The sequence below is a fragment of the Chanodichthys erythropterus genome, chromosome 18, assembly GCF_024489055.1.
Source record: "Chanodichthys erythropterus isolate Z2021 chromosome 18, ASM2448905v1, whole genome shotgun sequence".
NCBI classification, from domain to species: domain Eukaryota; kingdom Metazoa; phylum Chordata; class Actinopteri; order Cypriniformes; family Xenocyprididae; genus Chanodichthys; species Chanodichthys erythropterus.
The window spans coordinates 5187853-5200089 of record NC_090238.1 but is presented as its reverse complement, the minus strand read 5'-3'; the positions used below and the strand labels follow the sequence as shown (position 1 = coordinate 5200089).

The 12237-nt window shown below is 37.2% G+C and overlaps 1 protein-coding gene across 3 annotated transcripts in view; it reads left to right on the top strand.

Annotated features, from left to right (window-relative positions):
- The first annotated feature begins 606 nt into the window (after window positions 1-606).
- kiz (kizuna centrosomal protein) overlaps window positions 607-12237 on the top strand; it is a 31334-nt gene continuing 19703 nt past the window's right edge. For 2 of the 3 annotated variants that reach the window (XM_067367409.1, XM_067367407.1), the window contains exons 1-6: window positions 607-716; window positions 1428-1490; window positions 2537-2699; window positions 4103-4183; window positions 8300-8879; window positions 9036-9276. In XM_067367409.1, the coding sequence (XP_067223510.1) occupies window positions 652-716; window positions 1428-1490; window positions 2537-2699; window positions 4103-4183; window positions 8300-8879; window positions 9036-9276 (1193 nt within the window). In that variant the 5' untranslated portion in view covers window positions 607-651. Of the gene's footprint in view, window positions 717-1427; window positions 1491-1745; window positions 1845-2536; window positions 2700-4102; window positions 4184-8299; window positions 8880-9035; window positions 9277-12237 lie in introns of all 3 variants that reach the window. The other variant, XM_067367410.1, reaches the window with a different exon arrangement.

Below are 12237 nucleotides of genomic sequence, written 5' to 3'. Positions count from 1 at the left end.
TAGAGTTCAATGGGACTTACGACCATAGTTTGCTAACGATGCTTTCGGGACACACACCCCTGGTCTGGTGCATTCAGTCATATACTATTTAAATCAAGACCGCAATTCAACTCAGTAAAAGTTGGAAATCGAGGTTTTTATATAAAATGTAGCCTATGCCTGCAGGAACAATTGATCATAACTTTTCTAGGTACGTTAGTCTTATGAATCATAATTTCCCTTAAAGTATTCAATTATATTACATTACGTCAACATGTTTTGTAAAATGTAAGAATAATGGTCTTTGTCGTTTTTACCTTTTATTTCGTGTGAATGTCTGTTGCAGAGTAAAAACTTGTCATTTGTATCTATCTTTCATCTCGTGATAAATGTTAATGTTTCTGAGGTAAAACGTGGTAACGTTAGTTGTACACTTTATATCAGGTTAACGTGGTTAACGTTAAGTAAAATGTGTCTTTTTTACCTTTTCTCCCCGGTTTCAGCTGTATTTCTTTCCGAGGTAAAGTGTGTCTCGCACCGCCTCAGAGAAATTCGCGCCCTTCAGTTAATCTAACTCTCTCGCGCGGTTTCCTGGGTAACGGTGCGTATGGCAACCACTGTAAACAACGCGCCCTACCGCACTGAGCTGAACAGCGAACAAAACCACCAGCTATGGCTTTCTGCAACACCGAGTATTTCGACCATATCGGAAATATTCAAAAGAGCATACACGAACGGTAAGTACGCAGTGTACTCTTTTCTTTAGCTTATTCTCAATAAATGCTCTATTGTCTCGATTAAATGTTAGTAAATCAAAGTGGGCCTTGAATGAGGCAGCGCGGTAGATTTCTGCTGTCGCGGACTGTAGCTGTCGTGCTCGGTGAGCACGAGAGTGAAAACCAATGGGACTGCGCCGAACGACTCTATAGCATATAGGACTATTTTTTTAATAATCATATCATCTGTGTGTAGTAGTGAGCTCAAGTAGTAGGCTATGTCGGATTTCTTATCTGTCTATATCTTTTGGATATCGTCTTATCAGAATTAATTTACTAACGTACATTTTAGGAAGATTGATTCAGAATCCGTATATCACAATATTTGTTCTATCACTCACTCGTTAGTTTTTTTTTTTTTTTTTTTTTTTTTTTTTTGTGAAAGATGTAAAGTTATACTTCATGTAAAGATGTAAAGAACTATTACTCTACTATTATAAAGTTCGTAAATATTTGGTAACCGTCCCTGGATTCCTCTTGTTATATCTAGCTAACGTTATATATTTCATAAGATCTTATACATCGATGTTGTTCATTGTTTGTTTGTTTGTTTGTTTTTGATCTAATTTAGTATTGTAGTATAAATGGAAAGTTTTTTAAAAATAATAATAATAATAATAATAAGTTACATATGAGCTCTGATAGCTGCAGGTGCTATATTTTTGTGTTTAGGGAGAGAAGAAGACATGAATTGGAAGAAGAACTGTTTGCCTACTTAAGATCAGAGGAAAGACTGTAAGTATAAAAACAGTAGACCCTTACATTATGAAATTAATAGTAAATATCTAAAAACATATATATATATATATATATATATATATATATATATATATATTTGTGTGTGTGTGTAAATTGTAAATTTGTATATGATCATTTATAGTCTACCCTACACCACCAATAAAATAAATGTATATATTTACTGTACAGACATAAAAAAAGCCTGTATCTTGATGAATCCTGCTCAAGAAGCAAATGTATTGATGTTTTCAGGGCATCTATCTCCCAACACCGACTTTCAGATGACATTTTTAGGGATTCTTTTACTACCTGAAAGAAGTCAGAAAGAAATATTTATCATCTTTTACTATGGTATTATATTTATTGTGTTTTCACTTATTTCTTTGATTTATCATTGGCTTTTAATCCTCTTGTGTATTTTTATTTTTTTTTTATTTTTTTTTTATTGAGTCTATATTGTAGTGACATACGCCTTTTGTTGCTACTTCAATTTTTATACTTTTTTATTGTTTAACCCATATAGCAGGTGTTCTGCGTAAAAATGGTTATTTCAGGATAAACCAACACACTCACTCATTGATGATTTGGGGTCATCTGTTTCTGTTTAAGTACTTGAGACCAGTTTGTTTTTATGATGGCTCAATTAAATGCATTTATAAAAATAAAGAATTTTGATATGGGGCCATGATGGTCAAGGATGTGTGAGAGGTTAGTAGATCAGCATTTATCATTCATTTTAAAATTTTAGCCATCATTATCCATTTTCGCCCTTTGCTAGTCACAAAACTGCATCTTAGCTGTGGAGAATCCATTAGTACTACTGTAAAGTGGCTCTTGACAAATATGCAATTTTTTAGTTTGTCCTGCACAGTGAGGAGCAATTAGTAATACTAATAAGCTAGCATTAACCTATTTATAGTAATGTTTGACCTATTTGTTACAGGTTTCTATTTATTTATTTCCATTAATACAAAGTCAGTGCAGCCTCTTTCTAAAAAGAGAGTAGCAAAGCTGTCCGTTTCATGTCTGTCTCCTGCTCACAGGACTAAGTCGAAGTGTGCCAAGATGCGCTGCTATTACAAGGAGCTGCACGAGAGAGAGCAGCAAGCAAAGACACGCAACCTTGAGCTTCTTGGGAATGTGGAGAACTTGGCATCGAAATTGAAAGAATTCTCCATTGATTGTAGCAGGCTGCTTCAAAAGAGGGTAATAACCTTGAGCAGCTGAATCTGTCCCAATATTCATCATATGTGCTTCCCAAAATAGTACTGACTCTGTGTGAATTATGCAGTTTTTATCTTTGAACATTTACTTTTGATATGGTTTAGACAAAATACATTGCTTTGTTATTTTAGTTTTTGTTATGCTCATGTCAAAGCACATGTTTGCGTTGTTCTGATCAAAGAGGTGAAATGAAATGCGTAGTCTTGTGCGTTATAGTTCTCATGACATGCAGTGACCCAAATGATAGCTGCTCGGTACCAAAAATGTTAGTGTAGTCTGAACGTTTGCATTTCACAAAACAAATAAGGCTTTCTTTTGAGGCACAGATTTTTTTTTTTTCCGTAGACATATATTCTGAGCCTCAATTAGACCATTGCCATAATCCTGTAATTGTCTGTCTAATTGTCTTCCAGTGTTTAAACATTCACACTTATTGTTGTTTGGGAACAATCATAAACACTCCAGCATTCATTTATCACTGCACGCAAATGAGAAAAAGAAAACAACAGCTCCGTCAGATTGTCACTTAAAACTGAACAGTGCTCCACAGCTTAATATCAAATTAGACAAATTGTTTAATTACACTACCACAAATTAATCGCCCTGTATTCAGATAGTGAAGTGCCTCTGAATTTCCCTTTTTGTGAAAGGAACCCGTTTTTCTACTTTTTGAGCATGTGTGTTGTATTTTGTTTTGTTGCTGCAGTGGTAGCTTTGAATTGCAGTTGTAAGAGATACCTGCTAATCTAGCTGCCAGTCAAAGAATATCACTTTTACTACACTAAATTGAATTCAATTGCTTAATTGCTCAAATTCATCACCTCATATCGTCAGACTCAAATTACTCTTTTCTTCCCTGTCGTTTTTCATCCCCACTCTGATTTTTACAATGCTAATATTTGTCTGCTTGTAACTGCGTGGACCACTTTGGGTGTTATCGTGTGTAAAATTGGTGCAAGTGGTAACTCTGGTCCCTTTTGGGAGTGCAGATATTGTCTTACGGGAATGAAGTGGGAGGTTGGAGGTAATCCCAGCGCCCTCATCGCTGCCACTGGTTAACTCGCCAAACTGATTAAGAGCCTTGGCAGGCACTATTAAGGGCACTCACAAAGGAATACACACTCTGATTGGTGCTACATTTAGGGGCATAAACATAATCTTTCTCTTCCATTGCTTTGTTTGTAATGTTTAATGAAAGAACAGGTTATAGATTTTAGTAAACTGAAATTGCTTGTGTGATGTGTCTCGTAAGTGTGGTCACTCTGGCTGCCATGTTATTAAGCCGGTGCCGTGTTACAACTAGGGTTTATAAGCAGATATTTTTTGTAACTTACATAGTTGAAAACGATCTATGTTAGTAATGATTTGACTTGAATTCATTTCAGTTGGAGTACAAGAATCATATTACCAGACTGAAGAAAGACAAGAAGAAAACGGGGAGCAGGGGGGAATCAGAAGCGGACGAGGTAAGAGGAAATTATCATGTCATCTATGGAAATTACAGTTCAGTGAGGAATTTACAAAGCTATCTGTGTGCCTTTGATAAAACTGCAGTGCAGTGATGGGATCCAATGGAAGTGTGTCAGGGTTTTTTTTTTTTTTTTTTTTTTTTTCAAAAGAAGAGAGTTGAGAGTTGTAGAGAAAAATACCACAACCATTATTCAGCTCAGCCTCCCTCTTCAGGAGACACTTTTGACAGTTTATATGGGGTATCAGTGTTCAAAGGCCACAATTAATTTATAATCAAAAGCAAATTGGAAAGTGCTTGAAGTAATTACTGTTTTGCTCAAATGACTTCAAATGACTGCTTTGGTTTTACAAAGGAGTATCACAGTCTTAAAACAAAATGATATTACACATTTTTAAAAGGCCATTTAAAATTAGAAGAAGAAGAAAAAAAAACAAATGGAAAGGAAAAAGTATTACGGAAGCCGCTAACAGCTAATGCAATCCAACTGACCGTGTGTCATATTTTTTCTTTGTGACAGTCTGCAGTATTGCACATCACATGTATGACAGCTAAAACAATATGCGTCCAAACTCTTTCTGTCAGTCGCTTGAATAAAAGTCGCTGTTGTGTAGATTGCTCAGCGGTGGTCGTGAGGCTGTTCATTTTTCTCGTCGTATCTGTAGTGCCGCAGGTGTCTAATCCTAGCTGCTTTGCCTGCGCCGACAATGTAGTTCAAGCCCGTGGCTGTAGCTTTCCCTCTCTTCAAGCGACTCGAGCTCTCTCGGATGAAATGTGGAAGACAGCTCATAATGACTTAGAGCATTCCATCTAGAGCAGTCACTTGTGACTGTGCCGCATCCCCCCCTCCCAAATCCCACCCCCCCTTGCAGCCTGCCGATATTGTAATGAGCAGAGATGGGAGGAATCACTCCATTATGCATAGGCGCCACCACTGGCTGCGTGCATGTCCCCGAGGCTGCAGCATTCATTAAGGGGAGCTTACCAGCCTGAAAGCTGGGAAGCCATGATAACGGGATATGATTTTCATATTTAATATATTCCTTGGAAGAGCAGGCGCGTGCCGCAGATTGATAGAAGAATCAATTGCTACTTTAGCGAAACACTTTCTACTTTGCCCTGCAGCTAGCGATGGAATCACTCAGCCAAGAAATTAACTTTTCCTCTCACTCCATTTCTTTTTTCCTTTCTTTCTTTTTTTTTTTATTTTTTTTTTTACTTCTACACTGGATCTGCCAGACAGACCGCGTGGTTTACAGTGGATGTTATTAAGCAGCTAACGGGTTGGTATTTAAGACCCTTATCAGAAAAGAAACAGAAGCCATGTTTTTTTTTATTATTTTTTTTTTTATTATGTGTGCTGATTTTTTTCCCCTTACCCATCCGTAACCATAGTGCAGTATTTCTGTCATGAAGCAGAGTTTAGGAGCATAGGATTGTTAATAAGATTAAAAGTTAAGACACTGATCTCAGTGCACTCAGCTGAACAGACAGTTGGAAGAAAATCTAACCTTGACCAAAAGAAATCTTTGTCGGTGTGTAAAAAGCTCCAAAAGTGATACCTTGAAATGTTTAGGATTAAAGTTTATTTGAAAAGAAGCCACTGTAACCTGAATTGTCAGGGTTGCGTTTTGGGGCCAAGGACTAGTGGAAGTAAAGCAATGAGAGAATGATGTAGCAGAAATGTAGCTCCCACTTACTGGCAATGAGATATCCTTGACCGCCCAATTAATTTTAGCACTTTGTAAACCTCTTGACTCGGTGTACTTGACATGCTTTTTTTTGTTGTTTTTCTGTAGTTCTACTTTATTTCTTTTCTGTGAATATAGAAAAGTAGGATATTGCATTTCTACAGATGTATTTGAAAAATGTTTAACTTTTTTTTTTTTTTTTTTTTTTTTGTCAAAACTTTCCTAAAATCTTCCCATGGGTATTCAAAAGGACATGCATCAAATGGTTAGTTCCCCTCAAAATGTTAGTTTATCCAAAAATGAAAATTCTCTCGCCTTCCTGTTTTTTGTTTTGTTTTTTGTTTTTTTCAAACCTGTATGACTTTATTTTCTCTGTTGTACACAAAAGAAGATGCCAGAACATTCACAATATACAATAGAGGGACTATTGGGACTGACTCTAAGGATCTGAAAAATGGCACAAAAAAACACACACACAAAAAAAGTACTTCACATGACTAGTGTGTGATATTCCAAGTCTATCTTAACGGGTTGCTACATACCAGTTTGAATGTGCAGAATGACGGTATGACAAAGGGGAGAATTTTCAGTAAATACCTTAAATTTCTGTCTGTTTATAACACAAACCTATGGCTTTAGAAGGCCTGAAATATAGTACACAAATCTTTTGTAAATTCGATATGTTTTTTTGTCATTTCTGGAGTTTGAAAGCATCCATTCACTGTCACTTTAGAGAGAAGAGCAATGGGAATATTCTTCCTAAATTTTTATTTTTGTGTTCCACAAAATACACTGTACGAATATACAGAGTTTCCAGCTGTTTGCACATACTATTCTCTACATTGCTGCTTTTCTTTGTTTCAAATAGCAGACATAATATTTATCTATTTCTGGTCCTAATTAGGAGATGACGAGTACATGAACCGCTGTGCTGCTTATAGGCTATTTATCAAGCAGTAAAAATGCTCACAATTCCCGTGTCCAAAACAAGGCATCTGTGGATGAAAATCCGAAACAAGGACTGATGTGCTGTACTTTCCCGTTTCAGTTTTCAATATGATCAAGTGTTTACATGTCCTTTTGATCGGATTAGAAAAGGTTTAAACCACCACTTAAAATCAGAATTTCTGATTTTTAAGTGGTGGTTTAAACCTTTTCTAATCCGATCAAAAGGACATGTAAACACTTGATCATATTGAAAACTGAAACGGGAAAGTATTCATCGGATTTGGCCAGTTCATTCTTTTTGACATGGTTACATGTGACGCATGTGTGTCCATAGTAACGCATATACTATTAAAGTTTTTGTTAATATTTTGAATTTGAAAAATTTGAATTTAAAAAAACTGCGTGATCTGCTGACAACACACAAATTAAAGAACACAGACTTAGCCGGATCATTTCCATAATGACCAACGCAATCTACCAAGAGCAGCACAGATTAGCGTCTGGTTTAAGACATGTTTTTTTGGTCGGTAAATGATGCAAAAATACCAGTAAACTGACTTGCGTAAACCTTAGTAAATCACCTTGCATGATTCATTTAAATACTCTCCTCCCATAAATTTTGCGTCTAAACAGGAAACTCCTACAAATGCATATGCAACAAGGTCAGCTGCAAAAAATACTAATAATTATCCACGCCTTTTCAGCACTAATTTTTCACTGCTTGTCTTTAGTAAATCCTGACAGTATTTTTATTTTATTTTTTTCAGGCCAAAAGAGGATTTTCGCTGGCACAAGCTGTTATTGAATCTGGCCCTTAATGTATAATATCCCACATTTCTGCCACAATCCCATGGTTTCCGTTAGTGTTACTACAGTAAATCATGGTGGATTGAAATGCCTTCTCACTGTATCATTGTGGTTCAGTGTTTCTCCTGTTTTCTGTGTCAGTGTTGTTGAGTGTCAGTGCTGTTTCATCTGTCTTTAAACTAGTTGAAATCATGAGGCATTTGATTTGTGAGTCGTATGTGAGAACTTTGCACCGAACGTGAGCGCTTTTCACTGGTTTCTTAAAGCTCTGTTTAGTGGTTGTGTGATTGAGACAGTCAGCAAGTGAACGCATTCGCTCTAAGCTTGCGCTGCATTGTGTTTTGAGTCGAACTGATAAATGTTCCGTGTGGCACACGGTTCAAACTATCATCTCTTTGTCATTCCTCATTTGGTGTATTTGGCGTTTATGTTTCTCATATGCAACAGAAATGGCAGCACTTATTAATTATTGCCACCAGTGCGACCGTCTGCAACACGCATGCGCAGCATTGTTTGCATAGTGCAAAAACATTACATTGAACACTTATATAACTCTTGTTATAATTTTATCAAGGAAAATAATATCGTTCAATCGCCCCTCCCTAATTGCCATCAACTCCTGTCTGCCGCCACTTACATCTACCATATCTCTTGTTTCACTTGCACAGCACCTGAGCAGGTTCCAGCTCCCCAGCACACGGGGATCATCACAGAGTGCTGTCATCTTCACGGGTCACCAGACCTCCAGCCACTCATCAAGAAATGATGTCGTCACAACCACACGTTTACCATCTCAGACAGAGCTGATACCTAATCATCCTTCACTCTCTCCTCTACAAAGTGGCCTTTGTATGCACTCCCATCTTTCAAAAGCCAGCGGCACTGCCATTTTATCTGATGACATTCTAAACTCAGGTGATTTCCTTGAGGGCAGATGTTTGAGTGACATGCATGAAAAGCAGATGGAGTCTGATTGGGACATCTCTCAGAGGGCAGGAGAGCAGCATAGATGGGAAGAACTAAACTCACCTCACACAACCCTGAAGGATGCTGAAGTGTCCTCTCGATCTGTGACCGTGAAGAAGCCTGCAGACATTGTGTCATTTGAGCGGTGTCCGACCCGCAGTCCTTCCCCAGATACCACTGATCCAAGAGATTCCTCACAGTACATGAACTCTAGAGATGAGGATGAGGAAGTGTCTGCAGAGGATGAAGGTGACTCTGTGCCAAGACATCAAGCTCTTCCAGGTTTGAAATTCCTGCTCAGTTACTTTTAATTCCACATTGCCAATAAACACATGTATTGGCATGTCTTGCCAAGATTCATCAATGTTTTATCACTTTTTATTGATCAGCACATTTAAAGAATTATAAGTACTCATAGTGTTCTTATACACATTTCAGATCACACTAACAGCAAATGTCCCAGCATTCTCATTCCAGCTGGTGAAATTAAGCCAGACCTCTTGATGCATGAGGACAATGATGTTTCAGTTTCACCAAGTCAAAGTGGGCATAACACCTTGAAAGGAGATGATGTAATTCAAAAGCAGAGTGTAATACCCATTCAAACCGATGGTGGCACACACAAGCAGGCTAACACACGGCAGCATGGAAGGCCTGACTCTCTCGAATCCTCAAACAGGTACAGTTGCTTGAATTGTATGACTGTTTTCTTCCTTCTGAAAGCAGCTAGAAACTCTATAGACCTAAAGACTGGCCCACTGAATGTTTGCTACTCAAAAACAGATTTCCCATTATCGATGCAATCACAGTATTGTGTTAACTTATCTAAGTATTATCATATAGATGCACCTGATTATTTCTCTAGTTTAGAAGATATATTGTCAGGGTTCGCACAATGTGCCTAAAGTGCTTGAAATACTTGAATTTGACTTTTTGAAATTTAAGGCCTGGAAAACCTTGAAAATAGTGATATTCCTGAAAAGGTACTTGAAAAGTACTTGAATTATTGGAAGACGAAGTATAAATGAAATTCGTTTTTAATTGTTTTAATAAACATAAAATCTTTTAATGCATAATTAATCATGCTTAACACTGAGAATTTGAATAATTGTAATGTGATGATCAAGTGCAGATATCTAAATTACAGAATATCATTGTGCGGTTGGCAGGTGGATGATTTATTTTAAACAGTGGATTCAGATACAAGTCAATATAGTATTTTTCTTTGTTCAGTTTGGACGCTGAACATGGGTTGGAGCTCTCAAAGTGCACCAGATTAATGAATTTATCTTTTAAAATGTACAAAATGTTCTTCCAGGGCGGCATGCCCCCAGACCCCCCCAGAGGGATCAAGGATTTTACTACATCTGCCTTTTTTTAAACATTGCCATAAGCTTTATTTGGACAATCACTTTTTTTTTTCATGTGGAAGTCTGTAAAAATTACTTGTTCACCTGAATGCCAAACTCATACATTGGGGTCGTGATTTATTCACGGTGGAAGAACGTGAGAATGTGTGCGCTGCTCACATGGTCAGTAGCATGATTGTCTGCTGTGAATAAAATAGCACATGCCTTGAAATAATGAAAATAAATTCATATGTAACGTAATAAAAAATATCCTATTTATAACTTGATTATTAAACCTCCTGTTTAAAAACGGTGATATTAGCAGGGAATATGATAATGCAGAAAACCAAAAAAGTAGTGCTTGATGATGCAGAGATTGAGCGCAGAATTGTGGGAGATGTCGTCTTCACCTCACAGCCAGGGGAAAAGAATCCAATGGGACTCGGGCAGAAATCTTGTTCATGGATAAAGTATGAAGCAGAGCAGGGCCTAGTGCTGTTGGAGCTGAACGAGGCCGCTGGAGAGATTGCTAATGAGAGACATGCACAACAAACGCCTCGAGGGCAGTGGAGCTTTTATTATGCCACAGTCGCCGCTTTTGCTTTTTCCGGTCAAGCGTATGTGGGGTAACGCAGTGCTGTTTATCATATTAGATACATTTGAGTGTGTTGAAAATGATGTTATAACATTACTCTGTGCGTTCGCTCAGCAGCTTCTGTGAGACCCTTGTTCTACTTCTGACTGTATTAGCTTTCATACAATCAGAATTAGAGTTTCTACTAAAAGCACAAACCACAACAACTGGGAGGTCTTTTCTCTGTGTGTGGTTTTCTGGGATGGGGGATGTGTGTACATGTGCACATGGGTGTACAGATATAATGAACTGGGGTTCTGCAGCCAACAACCTCACTCAGCGGGGCTCAGTCTTGGCTTTAGGACACCTTGTAAGGATGGCTCAGACCTTGAATCCAACATTATTGGCCTAATCCCAGATAATGCTGTAAGGGAGCAATTTTCTCCTCGGGAGATTTGACCCCAAGTCCCAGGAGACTCTCTATTTCTTGACTTCATAGAATGTTCTGAAGAATGAAAGTCTGAGCATCATGAAGGCTCTGCTCAGGCTGATAGTTAGTAGGTTTGCATGATGTGCATGGACTTATACTACTTATATTGTGTATATAAACAATACTAGTTATAATATATACACAACATAAATGCATGCACATCTTAAATGGATATAAAACATTTGAAAATAAACAAACTTATGAAATATTGTGATAACTCTAAAAATACTATATCTAACTGCATGCTTTCTTCCCTCAAAATTAATAAGTAACTAACTAATGATTCCAGTAAATGGCAAAGCTTATCGGTAGCGGCGATATTTTAAAAACCTGTTCAGTAGAAATGTGTGAATATTGGTTAAAAATATTGGTCAAACCGATTATCTGTCTATTTTTACTCACTTTTTATCAACAGTGCCACTCATAAAAACAATTTGTAGAGTATAAGCATAAGACTTGCCAGTGAGTTGTTCCGTCAACCCAATTGTAAAACATGTTCCTGTGGTTATAGACATCACATTAGAAAAAGAAACTATGGAATGATATGCATCAGTTAAAACAATGTGTCATGATGAACTTCATAACCCTCCAGGACAATGTAATTTAAGGTTTATACTAATTACTCCAGTCATAATCCTTAGAGCTTTTTGCTCTTTAATATTTCCTTTGTATTTCTGCATTGAATAAATAGATTTATGAAGCCTGCTTTATCAGTATTACCCAGTGTATACATGGAGTGGATTATCCACTTTAATGAGATGGTTGAATACATACATAGCACAAAGGTATGCATTCAAATTCTGCATTTTTGGCAAAAAAAAAATGTTTTGCTTCATGCATAATAAAGGTCCTGTGATCAAATGAGATGAGTATCAAAACTAACATCCCCTTCACTTTAGATGCTAATGTGCATGCAAAGCCCCAGTGGTTTCCTATGGAGGTGATTGTAAAGTGTTTCCTCGTAATTTAAGACCTTTCAATAGATTTAAATGACATTTTATTGACAAAACGCACCACTTGGGCTACTACATTTATCCATTTTTTTTTTTTGTTTCCTGCTGTCTATGATAAATAAATATGGTTTATAGTGATTTCTCTGGCATGTTATTTGTCTTTGCGAATGTTTGCTTAATCATGATTTTGAGAGTTTTTTGGCCTTGTGAAGAGGCCTGGCTAAGAACAAAGCTCTTGTAACATTATTGTGCATGTAAGCGAGAGAAGGAGAAA